General features: G+C 28.1%; 1 protein-coding gene and 1 long non-coding RNA gene across 5 annotated transcripts in view; one reads left to right on the top strand and one right to left on the bottom strand.

Annotated features, from left to right (window-relative positions):
• Positions 1 to 11,637, top strand: part of LOC118439961 (uncharacterized) — a 24,948-nt gene extending 13,311 nt beyond the window's left edge. Inside the window, exons 2-3 of the long non-coding RNA XR_014982968.1 lie at positions 9,322 to 9,540; positions 11,449 to 11,637. This is a non-coding gene — a long non-coding RNA (uncharacterized LOC118439961). The remainder of the gene's footprint in view (positions 1 to 9,321; positions 9,541 to 11,448) is intronic.
• LOC118439960 (ras-specific guanine nucleotide-releasing factor 2) overlaps positions 1,275 to 12,911 on the bottom strand; it is a 68,630-nt gene continuing 56,993 nt past the window's right edge. The window contains exons 12-26 of one of the 4 annotated variants that reach the window (XM_035862262.2): positions 11,871 to 12,122; positions 11,441 to 11,601; positions 10,920 to 11,302; positions 10,512 to 10,621; positions 9,841 to 9,951; positions 9,315 to 9,530; positions 8,523 to 8,699; positions 7,425 to 7,777; positions 6,336 to 6,466; positions 5,329 to 5,349; positions 3,983 to 4,379; positions 3,063 to 3,160; positions 2,634 to 2,916; positions 1,666 to 1,863; positions 1,275 to 1,566 (exon numbers count right to left, since the gene is read on the bottom strand). In XM_035862262.2, coding sequence (XP_035718155.2) covers positions 1,348 to 1,566; positions 1,666 to 1,863; positions 2,634 to 2,916; positions 3,063 to 3,160; positions 3,983 to 4,379; positions 5,329 to 5,349; positions 6,336 to 6,466; positions 7,425 to 7,777; positions 8,523 to 8,699; positions 9,315 to 9,530; positions 9,841 to 9,951; positions 10,512 to 10,621; positions 10,920 to 11,302; positions 11,441 to 11,601; positions 11,871 to 12,122 — 3,110 coding nt within the window. In that variant the 3' untranslated portion in view covers positions 1,275 to 1,347. The remainder of the gene's footprint in view (positions 1,567 to 1,665; positions 1,864 to 2,633; positions 2,917 to 3,062; positions 3,161 to 3,982; positions 4,380 to 5,328; positions 5,350 to 6,335; positions 6,467 to 7,424; positions 7,778 to 8,522; positions 8,700 to 9,314; positions 9,531 to 9,840; positions 9,952 to 10,511; positions 10,622 to 10,919; positions 11,303 to 11,440; positions 11,602 to 11,870; positions 12,123 to 12,911) is intronic. The other 3 variants (XM_035862263.2, XM_035862264.2, XM_035862265.2) reach the window with 3 other exon arrangements.

Below are 12,911 nucleotides of genomic sequence, written 5' to 3'. Positions count from 1 at the left end.
TACGAGAATAATCATTCATCATTTTGTACTTCCATCCAATCGTTTGATTTACTAATCGTCATTTTTAACATTGTCGATCATTCTGATTCAATAATGAAAAGTTGAAAAAGTTTGAGAAATTTTTTAACAAGAAGCGAGAAAAACTTTGATCAATAACATATTGTTTCGAGGAAAGTTTGTTTAGAAGGGAAAAACATTGCTTTGAAGTAAAGTTTGTCTTTGTGTATGCGTGTGCATGTACGAGCGTTTGTGCATGTATAAAAATGTGATTATCCTTTTGTTTAGAACGAGCAAAATGATTTGAGTATTCGCGATCCAACGTTGTTGAAAATAAATTGAACGTTAGATCAAATTAGTAAAATTTGATCGAGGATAAGAATAAGTCAAAATGGTCGTATTAATGGACGGGGTTAAACGCGAAGATTTGACTTTTCTTCTTCTACTTTTTTTCCTCATCTTCATCTTCATCTTTTTTTTCTTTTTTCTTCCTTTTAATAATTCGGAATACGATATTATGCTTTTGTTATTGTTTGTTGTTATTGTTATTAGTAAAATAATGCTGGTAATTTTTGTTCTCTTTTTTTCTTTTTTTTTTATCTTTCTTTTCTTTTTTTCTTCTTTTTTTCTTCTTTTTTTTTCTTTCTTTTTTTTTTATTTTTTTTTTTTTTTTTTTTTTTTTTTTTAATGAAGACCGACAGACTCGCGCGTAAACTCGCGTAAAAGGAGAAAGGAAGTAAAACAGAGACAGAAGAAACAGAAAGAAGAGAGAAAAAAAAAAGAAGGAACAATTATCTAATAATAAAACGTAAGAGTTACCTGTATCAATTAATCTTACGATTAATTTTAGGTTTCTTTAGAATAATAGCGCAAATATTACTCAATTCTTTGTTTCATTAAATACATTTGGTAGAAAACGTTGGCCGCATTAGATACATGCTTTTTTGTTTTTTTTTTGTTTTTTTTTTTACCTTTTTCTTTTCTTTTTTTTTTTGCATGTTTGTATTTTTTTCTTTTTTTTTTTTTTTCATCTCCTTCAATAGAAAGATGCATTAAATTGTTGAGGATTCTCAAATTAACCGTATTAATTATTATGACGATAATAATAATAATCATTATTATTTCAAGAATTTTAGACTCCGAAAGTAATGGGCTACTCGGTTGTAATCTTACGAGTAGTCACTTAAATGATCTTAGAATTATATAGATATATATATATATATACATATATATATATATATATATATATATATATATATATATTTATGTATGTATATGTATGTAGGGTTTTTACATATCGATAGAAACGTTCAATAATTTCTTTTCCATATCCTCTTGAGATCGGCCTTTTTACTTCATTGACGCATGACTTACAGATGGCGGCAAATTGATCAAGGTCGTATTACTTAGTCTCGATGTACGAGGCTCAATTTCCAAGGACATGCGATAAAGATCCTTTTCATTTAGGAGCAACGACGTATCCAATAAATAATTCGTAACCTTTGTTATCAGCTCGATATTATATGGTGTTTGCTGGAAATGTCTGATCTCACGGATCACGTGTGCTATCTGAAATGTATATATAGATATATCATTTCTAATTAATTTCTAATGTTTAATTATGGCTTAATCATCTTATTATACTACATATTATATTTATCAACGTACCATTCTCATTTTGGAGAAATTTAATAGACCTTCCTCGGTGAAATTCGGTGTACCTTCCTCTATGAAGGAAAGATCGGTAAGATAAAGTCCTAAATATGGAATACAAGGTGGATCGCATCTGTGCAATGCGTCTCTCAAATTTCTAAATCGTCCGTCGGAGGAGACGATATTTTGAAGTTTTTCTATGGTTTGTTTAGTCTACAAAAAATTAAATAAAATTGTTTCAAATAAACGTATTACAAAATTATGTTATTATTTATTATATTATTATATTGTATATCGTATATTTATTATATGTGTACATATTATACTTACATAATATATCATATATATATATAATTTTTATTTAATATATTATATATATTAAATAAATATATATATATAATATATAATATATAATATATAATATATCAAATAAAAAATAAAAATTTATAAAAGGGTGAGATCAATAACTTTGATCATTTTGAATATCCCTGTCGTTTTATATATATATATATATATATATATATATATATATATATATAGAAAAAAGATTATACAGTACAGAATTATATTCTTTTTTTTTTTTAATGGAATTATGTGTTTTTGTTTGTATATCAAAAGATTATTTATTTATGAAATATTTGAACTTAAATATTGTTAAGAAATGATATTGATGTAACTAAAGTATAATAAAATTAATAATAAATAAATAATAATAATAATAATACGTATTGATTTACATATTATTATATTATTATATTATATATATATTAGAGGGGTCGGAAAGTAATGTCGTTTCTGCGCATGTCGATATTTGATTGTTAAAAATTGTTAAAAATTGTTAAAAATTGTTAAAAATTTATTCGTTTGAATTTAATTTAAGAAAGCGACATTACTTTCCGATCCTCCTAATATATATATATATATATATATATATATATATTATATAATAAATTTAATAATAAAAATTAAATTAATCATCTTACCGTTTTTGAAACCTTTTCCCAGGTTTTTTTCAGTCTATAAACACTGGTATTGGTAAATGCAGCACAAATTTGTAATACTCCATTATAATTGTGTAATACTCTGCTGATATCCGCAACTGCTGCCCATTTTTCGATTGCTGCTACTCTACCTGACATATTTGTTCGACGAATGATCTCTGAAACGACTAATTGAGAGACTTCATTGAATCTTTTCGTCATTAATAAAATATGCGGTGCACGTGTCGCTTTGTCCGTCTTCATCCATGCTTGGCCAAGAAATTCTCTGTTTGACAAATATATTTTTGTTATTAAGTTTCTTCATATCTTTTTTATTTTTATTTTTATTTATTTCATTTTCCTTTTAATATTTTTTCTCTTTCATCGTAATTTCTACATGATAAAAATTCGTACAATTTTTTTTCCACTTACTCGCTAGCGATCGATACGAATATCTGATGATCCAGATACGTCATTTGTTCGGCAATTTCTAGAGCTGATAAAGTCTCGATACTTTCCTTACTTGCCATCTATGATCGAGAAAAAGAAAATGGTTTTTTTTTTTTTTTTTATTTCGTTTAATTATACATTCAACTGTAATAATTCATTCGATCGATTACTTTAACGTTCGAGTCGATAAATCTAATTGATTAAACTGAAATTTATTTGACAAAGGAGAAATTTATAATTAAAAAGAAAAAAGAAAGAAAAAAAAAACAAACAAATTTCTTTTATCGGAAAGAAACTTTTTTAATCGATTATGCAAAAAGAAAAAATAAATAAATAAATAAATAAATAAATTTGGAAATTAATTAAGTGAACATAAAATTCACTTCGTTAACGATTAATCTATACGAAATTTTACTTGAACTTAATATTGTTTGCAATTATTTTTTTTTTTTTTTTTTTTTTTTAATTAATCAAATTACAATTGATTTCATATATACTTCTGCTTAATAAACATTTTCAATGAATTAATTTTCTGATATTATTTATAATCGACAAGTAATATGAAAAATATTTTTGATAAATAATAAGAATTATTATTTTATCTTGATAAAAAAACGAGAAAAATTATTGATAAATAATAAATAAGAAAAACTTTTTCAATCGAATCACTTTATATCCTTTGTCGTTTTAAAATAAACGTCCTTTAAAATGAACGATAAAATATACAGCTGATTAAATTTCATTAATTTCATGATAAATCATTGAATTGTTCACATTTGTTTTTTATTTTCTTTTTTATAGGCATCATTTAAAGAAACAAAATCATCGAATGCCTAAAGATCATTGCAATAAATTTTTTCTTCCAATGCTCCTTTATTATAATCTTTAAAATGAATTCTCACCGTGGGTGGAGTCAATAGCTTCTTGAGATCGACTTTGTTACTTTCAGGTTCCTCTTTGGTGATCAATCGTAACAATTGACTAGCAGCTTTGTGTTCGGCCGGCAAAAGATTCGGACTATATATGATATCCTCGAGGAATTCTATGGTCAAGTTTTTCAATTTCTGATCCAATTCAAAATCTTGCGCGTGCTTTGAAACCCAATGTCGAAGAACGTTGAGTACACGCATTGTAGCTGCCGTTGACATAACCGATTCCTTTCTTCTATTTTTATCACGGCATGAACCAGTTCGATGATTTCCATCGCTAACACTGCATCTACCAGGTACTTTGTCTGGTGGATTACTCGACGCTGAAGTTGCTATAGCGAAGGCAGTTGCTGCCGTTGATGTACTGCTCCTGAGATATGACAAATTAATTGATAGTACGATATCGATTGGCTAATAACGAAAATCTATTAAAAATAATCGTATCATCGATTCGCTAATTTATTTTCACAAATTGGCTCTAACCATATGATAAATCTAAAAAATATATATATATATTTATATATATATATATATATATGTATAAATATATTTCGCGCTTTTTTATTTCATTTCTTTCCTTTTCTTTTTTCTGTTTTTCTTTTCTTTTTCTTTTTCTTTTTCTTTTTCTTTTTCTTTTTCTTTTTCTTTTTCTTTTTCTTTTTTTTCTTTTCTTCTTTTCTTTGTCTGCTCGTCGACATCGACTCCAATAATATTTTTACTTATCTTTCTATTCTTTTTTAATCATTATCATTGATCATCGCGTAAAGTTTCGTCTAATCTACGTTCTAATGTGCAATCTAATCGACTAGCCCAGCAAACGTACAACGTGTAAACGTATAGCAGTGAGCATAGGCATATACTATCGAGGTTCGGAACTATTTCTATTTCGTTTAATTCATCGAAATAATAAGAAGAAACAAATATATACGTATGTATATATATATATATATATATATATATATATATATTCGTATATATTCGTATGTAAAAGAGAATTAATTAGAAAATTAATTGGAAAATATTCACGAGAAGTGAGATTAAAATCAAACGGGACCTATGCAAAGTTAATATATATATATGTGGATGTGTGTGTATATGTATGTATATATGTATATGTGTGTGTGTGTAAGAGAGTGTATGCATATGTGTGTAAGAAAGTGTGATTTGACTAATGAAAGCACAGGCAAGCGATAGATAGATGTCGTTACGATAATATATTACGTTAAAAGCTGACAAAGTATATGCGTCATGCGTCATTTTTTGTAAATAATAAATAATAGCATCATTTACAAAAAGCACAGATGAACGCACTTACTTACCAAATAGGTTGGGGTCCGATGCTATGAATGACGCAAAACAACATATGAATTACAGTTTAATTAAAACGACGATTATACAAATAATAGAAATATATTCCCGGTTATGGTGATAGGCTAATTTTTTTTTTCAAATCAGTTTGATCAGGGTAAAACTTTATGTTCTATGTAAATAGAAATATTTATATATTTTCTATCGCCTCTTTGGAAAATTTTTTTTTTTTTTTTTTTTTTATTACAATATATAAATAGATGTTATTATAAGATGAAAATAGAGATAACATATATACATATAATAATATGTATATTGCGTTGTATGCGATAAATACATATAAGTATTAAGAAGATAGGTATGGAAGAAAAAAGAATCGTTACATGTACAATAATTATCAAAAGGTACGGATAGTAAATTAGAATGCTAATAATGATATGATAAAGCACCAATGCGTACAAAACGTGAAAAGTAATTTTCTTTTTCTTCTTTTTCTCTTTTTTTTTTTTGCCACATTAAATTGTTTTTTCTTTTCTTTCCTTTTCTTTTTTTCGTTCTTTTCCTTTTGTTTTTTTTCTTTCTCTTTCCTCTCTCAACAAGTGACCAACGAAATAGAGATAATTTTTACGCACGTTGTACACAAAATTATTATTATATTCACAGATATATTATACATTTATATAACACGTATCGATTCATGATCGATTTAAAGCCCTAACATTACAGACCTTTGTCATTATTTGAAAAAAAGAAATAAATGCAGCGTAATAACAATTCTAAATTCGAATAACAATACAAACCATAATACACATACAAATATATATATATATATATATATATATATATATATATATGTATACGTTACATACATATGTATCTAACGTGTATCCATATATAGGTATACACACACATATATATATATGTATGTATATCGTATATGTATATTTAAAAGTCTACATGCGCACTCTGATTACGTACAAAAATCACACGTACGAGTTATACGAAGCTCGAAACCAACCTTCGATGACTTTGTCGGAAACTGGTCACTACCACGCCGGCTTTACTGGATACCTGTTGATCATGCTGAAAGTTTCCTTGCGACGAAGATAATTCATTCTCTTGAAACGATCGTCTACTGGCCCAATAATTCTATACGAACGAACAAAAGATATAACAAATAAGACGATGATTATTAAATGATCATAAATATATATATATATATATATACAAGTGAGTCTCAAAAAATATTTGCAAACTCACCATTCAATTTTAAAAGATCATTACTACGTTTTAATAATCGTAACGATGATGTTATCGGTAATAAGAAAAATTAATATGTGCATTTGTTTATTTAATCTTTTAAAGACTGAGAGAAAAAGAGAGATAGAGAGAGAGAGAGAGAGAGAGAGAGAGAGAGAGAGAGAGAGATCAATTTTATTTAGAAATGAATATTTTAATATAAAAAAGAAAAAAAGAAAGGAGAGGAATAAAAAAATTATAATAAATGCTATACTGATTACTTAAGAAGTTCATTCATTTGAAAATGTTTAATTCTGATTCGCTCGTTCGTCGTAACTTTGTTATTAATTGAAATGTCTCTTATTTTCTCTTTCTTTCCAACTTCGATCAATTAAATATAATCTTAATGTTAATTTTCTATTGTTAAGTAAATGGATAATATTTTCTTTTTTTTTTTTCTTTTCCTTTTCTTTTTTTCCTTCATCAATCTACCATCTTCGTTACGATTCCATAAATACATTTATCATCATTTCTCTATTGTTAAAGAAAATATTTTTTCTTTTCTCTTCTGAATTTGATCAATTAAATAATCACGATGTTAATTTTTTTGTTGATTAAAGTTAAGTAAATGCATAAATTTTTTTCTTTCTATTTTGTTTTTCTTTTCATTTTTTTTCTTTTTTTTTTTTTTTTTCTTACTTTCATCAATACCATCCTCCTTATGATTCTACATAAGCACATAATAATGACATTTTACGTGTCAATTAAGAGGATAATTTTGTTTCGATTTGATGTATAAATATTTGAGGATAATAAAAAGAATGGATTTTTTGAAAAGACGATTTTCGTTCTATTTTCGTTAACGTACTCCTGCTACGGTCGAAATCGAGCCACTTCTCATTCCAGTAACTGGCGCTGAAGCTACGGACGCTCTATGTTCCATATGATGTTGATGATGATGTTGATATTGTTGCTGATGTTGATGTTGATGCTGATACTGATGTTGATATTGAGTTTGATTAGAGGTATGCTGAGTCTGAACAACTGTCGATGATGCCTTCTCGTCGTCAGTACATTCCTTTCTTTCTTTTTCAATCTCGTGATCTTTTATTCGAGGTGTTGATGGTGTAATAGGTGTTGTAGGTGTTTTCTCTGCGCTCTCAGAAGAATCCGTTGACTTATCTGACACCAGCGGTTGATCGGCATACGTAAATTGTACTTCTGTTTGAATTATATCGTTATACGTACTTATATTTTTGTTTTGTTACCCCTCCCCCTGCCTCCACCTCCTCCCATCCCTCCCCTCCAAAAAAAAAAGAAATAAAACTTATAATCTATTTTATTTTATTCAATATTAATTATGACGAAACTAACGATCGATTGAAAATCAATTAATTCGTTACAAAAAAAAAAAGAAAAAGGATTTAATTTCAATTTGATTTATTTATATACGTGTACGTGCATTGATTGAAATCGATCGGTTTATAACATTATTATTTTATATTTTGTGTAAATAATGTAAATATATTAATCCAAAAATATACAATGTACAAATTCAAATATTATAGGAGTAATCTCGATGAATATTCAAAATATTTAATTGAAATTAAATTTAAATTGAAAATAAATCAATGCTGCTTGTTCAATAATAATATCCGAGATACGTTAATATTTATATCACAATAAATAATTTGAATTTATTTGAAATTTTTATTTGCAGTATTAGATTGGAGTTTTGTGCCAAATAGAAATAGAATTATTAAAAGTCATCGAGTATCATTACGATCCAAAATTAATCTATCCAATCGTGAGGTTAATGTTCTCAAAGGACAAACGTATGTGAAAAATTAATTAAAATTAATTATTATGAATTAACTTTTAATTTTTATTTTTATCAAAAAAAAAAAAAAAAAAGAAAAATATTAATTTAAATGTTAAATATTATAAATTAACGTTACTAACTTACCATCCTTTGAAGCTGATCCTGTAGCTACAGGCGTATCTGTTTCCTCTGAAATACCTCTAGAAATTGTGCCTCCTTCTTGAGGACTAGGATCAGATCCAGATCCAGAACCCGTCGATCCAATCAACGTAACCGAGCTTAAATTGCTCGGTGAGGAAGGTGCGCTTATCACGGTCGCATCTGTAATTAGATGATAGACTTAGAAAGATAGACAAAGAAAATAAATCTCTATTAATTTGTCATGATAAAAAAAAAAAAGATAAATAGTTGGTGGTTGTACATGCAAAGCAAACTTTTCATTGTTGCCACTTGACACGTTGTTTCATTTATTATTATTATTATTATTATTATTAATATTATTATTATTTTTTTTTTTTTTTTTTTTATTATGATTTTTATTTTATTTCATTTTATTTTTTCCCTTTTAGCGATATTATTATTCTTTTTTTTTTTTCTTTACGAGCTCTTACACAAGTCTTTTTCTTTTTCTGTTTGTTTTATCTTTCTTATTGAATCATTTTTTAATCTGGATCAATGTAGAACATCATAGCTGTAAATTAAAGAAAGAGAAAAATGGATATATAATAAATATGACGTTATAGAGAGTAAATATATGACGATCTAATGGAAATAATATTTTTAATATTTTAGACGAAAAAGAAGGAAACAAAAATTTATATACACACAAACACACACATACACACATATATATATACATATATATATATACATGTATATATATATATATATTATTGATTGAAAAATTCATTTATTATGATTCATTTGTTTTTATACCCGTAAGCGTTTCTGAACTGGATGATACGGCTATAACTTTTGGAATCGTGAGATGGCATCCATCACTTTCTGTATCATTGTCCACGCGGATGTTGATTTTTCGTGAGGTTGCCGGAGATTGAGAAGCCACGGACGGATTCGACGATTGCAATGTAGGACTACGTTTCATGATCGATGGTGCCTCTGTTATCAATCCTAGTTGTTGATCCTCTTCCACTAAGCCAAGGTAACAATGAATTCGTCGAAAGGCAACGAAAGGCAACGCTTACACGCACGTCACACGTGTAATATTTAATAAAGAATAAATTTCTTCTTTTTTTTTTCTTATTTTTTTTTTTTCTTTAACTTTATCTTTCAAGGAATTATTTTCCTTTTTGTTTCTTTTTTTTTTGTGGAAGAGAGAGAGAAAGAGAGAGACAGAAAAAGAGTGAGAGAGAGAGAGATAAAGAGAGAGTGAGAGACAGACAGACAGAACAGACAGAGAGACAAAGATATAAATAGATAGAATGACAAAATAAATACTCACATCTTTTGTGACAACGTCGATGAGCCTTCGAATTTAACATATGTGCACCAGTGTTAAACTCGTACATGTAATGTCCCTTAGCATCACGGTCGCTAATTTCTGATTCGTATCCTAATTAAAAGAGATTATCATTTTTTTGACCCCCTGGCGTCAAATGACTTCTAACGGGTAATATGTAAAATATCATGCGTATAAGAAGATAATGCGATATCAAAGACGCCAAGGAGTTATGATATTAATAAAATATCTTTAATTTAAGTATTACAGATAAAAAAAAAAAATATTTTCGTTTTTATATCAAGCCAATTTTATTTCATTCGATTTCTTATCAACATGCATATATATACATATGTATGTATGTACTTGAAGAATATTTATGTGCAGGAATTAATCCATTTAAATAAGTAAACAATCGTGAAATTTTATTCATATTAGATATTAAATTGATAAATAATTTAATTTATTATAAATAAATAATTTTTCGTTTAATCGAACGATTAAAACGATCGACCTTTTTTTTTTTTTTTTTCAATTTTTCTTTCATAAACAGATAATACATACATATCTGTCTTCTACTTTTCTTTATGAAAATTTTGCATTTTCTTTTTCTTTTCTTTATTTTTTTTTCTTCATATTAATTTGAAAACAACGAAATTATTATATTCTCATACCTGAGACAGAACTAGCACCGCTCGTTCTTCTAGGAGAAAAGCTACTTCGTCTTCGTTCCTCCGTGTTAGTTTGACCCTCGCCCGTGTTACTTCCCAAAACATCTAACGATCTAAAAAAAATTCATTCATTCTCTCACTTTTTCTTTATCGATTTAACATTAGATTTTTTATAAAATCTAGATATAGATATTTTATAAAATCTACTTTTCTTTTCTTTTTACATTATAATTGAAGATAATACAAATTGTTAAAAAAAAAAAAAAATTAATATTCATGATTAACATGATTAACAACTTGAATATTGTTCAAAGGTATTCGATAAGTCTGGTGTTAATTTTTAATTTTTAATTTTTTTCTTTTCTCTTTTTTTTTTTTTTTTTTTTTTTTATTTTCTTTTATCTTACTCACGCGAGAGAGCCGCTAGGCATTTGAGCATCCGGTGGTTCAGTCTCATAAAACACTTTCTTTAACGCTTCCAACACCGTAACACCATCGGTGAATACACGATAGGTCAACAAAAATGTATTGAGGAAATCAATACTAAGAAATCGTAAGTCTGTTAGCCTTTGAAGTAGACGTTCAGGAGTGGCCGAACGTATTTGTGGAATTTTACATGAGTTCAATGTACGACTGAACCTAATGTCAACGTCGTCCTTGAATAACTTAGGATCGTTCCTAATCGATTGCGGCATCGTGACGGAACTGGTGTCCGACAACGAGCTATGTAATAAATCATTGAAGTGTACGTTGTCCATGCATTGACTTATATCGCTTATCCAAGCTGCCTTCTCCTGTAAGATATTACAAGGGAGTATAATGATTATTAGAAAAGACGAAAAAAAAAAAAAGAAAGAAGAAAAACATTTCTTCGCGTAACATAATAAAAAATAGATTTCATTAAACAATGATATTCGTAATCGTGTATTGACCTGCATAGTTGGTGCTACCAGATGTACGGTAACCTGTGGACCGCCAGACTTCACATCAAGTACAATCTTGAAGTCACGATTTTGAAGCTGCGAACTAGTATTGCCAGTACCACTTCCGCTACTTTCACTGATACCGCTGGACATCGAGCATACTGAAAGTTCTACAAGTATTACGATCACTGCTCTATCACAGAGAATTTAACGTCGATATATATAGAATAATATTAAATGATATTATTTGGAGATAATGATCGTAAAGAGTTATCAAGATCGTTGGGATCGATATTATTCGACGACGAAAGAAAAACGAAACAAAACAAACAAAAAAAAAAAAAAAAAAAAATACATGATATTAACCAATTGAATAATTCAAAATCTCTTTAACCCTTTAAGATCTAACCTCGTTTATTATTTCTATAACTGATAATACCGTCATCGTCCGTAACACCTTGATCAGAGGGATCCTCTATTAGAACAGCATCCGATAATGGTATCTTGCCGATTTGAGGTATTAAATTCAAACGGCCATCGTCGTCTGATTGTCTCGTAGTAAGCAACAAATGATTCGAAAATAGGAAACACTGTCTTACAGCTTCCTTATCGGTCGAACTTTTGCTACCAAATGTTGCGCTCAATCTGCTACGTGCTCCTCGTGGTTTATCTAGAATTTGTACGAGCGAACCTGAAAGAAAAAACAAAAAAAAAAAAAAAGAACAGTTTATTAGCTCGTTAAAAAGGAATAACTAAAAAATATCTCCTTTCGATTTAAAATCAACGAATTTACAATTTCATTTTTCTCTTTGTTTTACCTTTTTTTCTTTCTCATCCGTGAATTAAAAAATTTTTCACAATTGAAGACAATAATATCTGAATTTTTAATGAATTATCGTTTCTTCACTCTCTCTCTCTCTCTCTCTCTCTATATATATATATATATATATATATATATATTTTTTTTTATTTTTTTTTTTGTTTCTTTCTTTCTTTTTCTCTTTTTACTTCTTACTTCCTTTCTTTTCAATATAATTACGTGAAGTTAGTGTGATTCTTGGTCCCTACCAAAAGCCCTTAACTGTACTTTATTTGGTCCCTCCCAGCACTTCTTCTACCCACGAAAAAAAAAAAAAAAAGTCCATGGTTTTTCCAACGAAACCAAAAGAATACAATTTTACGTAATGAATTACGTATGCCGAGTTTCTTATGCTTTAACAAAATGGCAAGCACCGTGATGAACACACTCGTTTTATCTGTTTAAACATGAACATACGAGAATCTTGATAAAATAACGATTAACGAAGGTCAAACGTTCCGAGGGAACAATTATTTTCATTTGATTCTTTTTGTATTATTTTTCATCTTTATCACAGGAGACACTCGTACTTCGTTAGTTGCGTGTATCGAATACGCGACGGTATAGTTCTAACGTGCGACACGTTAGAATGGGAAACGTTTGCGTGGTAACCATGTGATC

This window comes from Vespa mandarinia, chromosome 14 (assembly GCF_050613455.1).
Source record: "Vespa mandarinia isolate Hongniang chromosome 14, ASM5061345v1, whole genome shotgun sequence".
In the NCBI taxonomy this organism is placed as follows: Eukaryota; Metazoa; Arthropoda; class Insecta; order Hymenoptera; family Vespidae; genus Vespa; species Vespa mandarinia.
The sequence above is the reverse complement of the archived record's forward strand: the minus strand, read 5'-3'. Positions and strand labels throughout refer to the sequence as shown.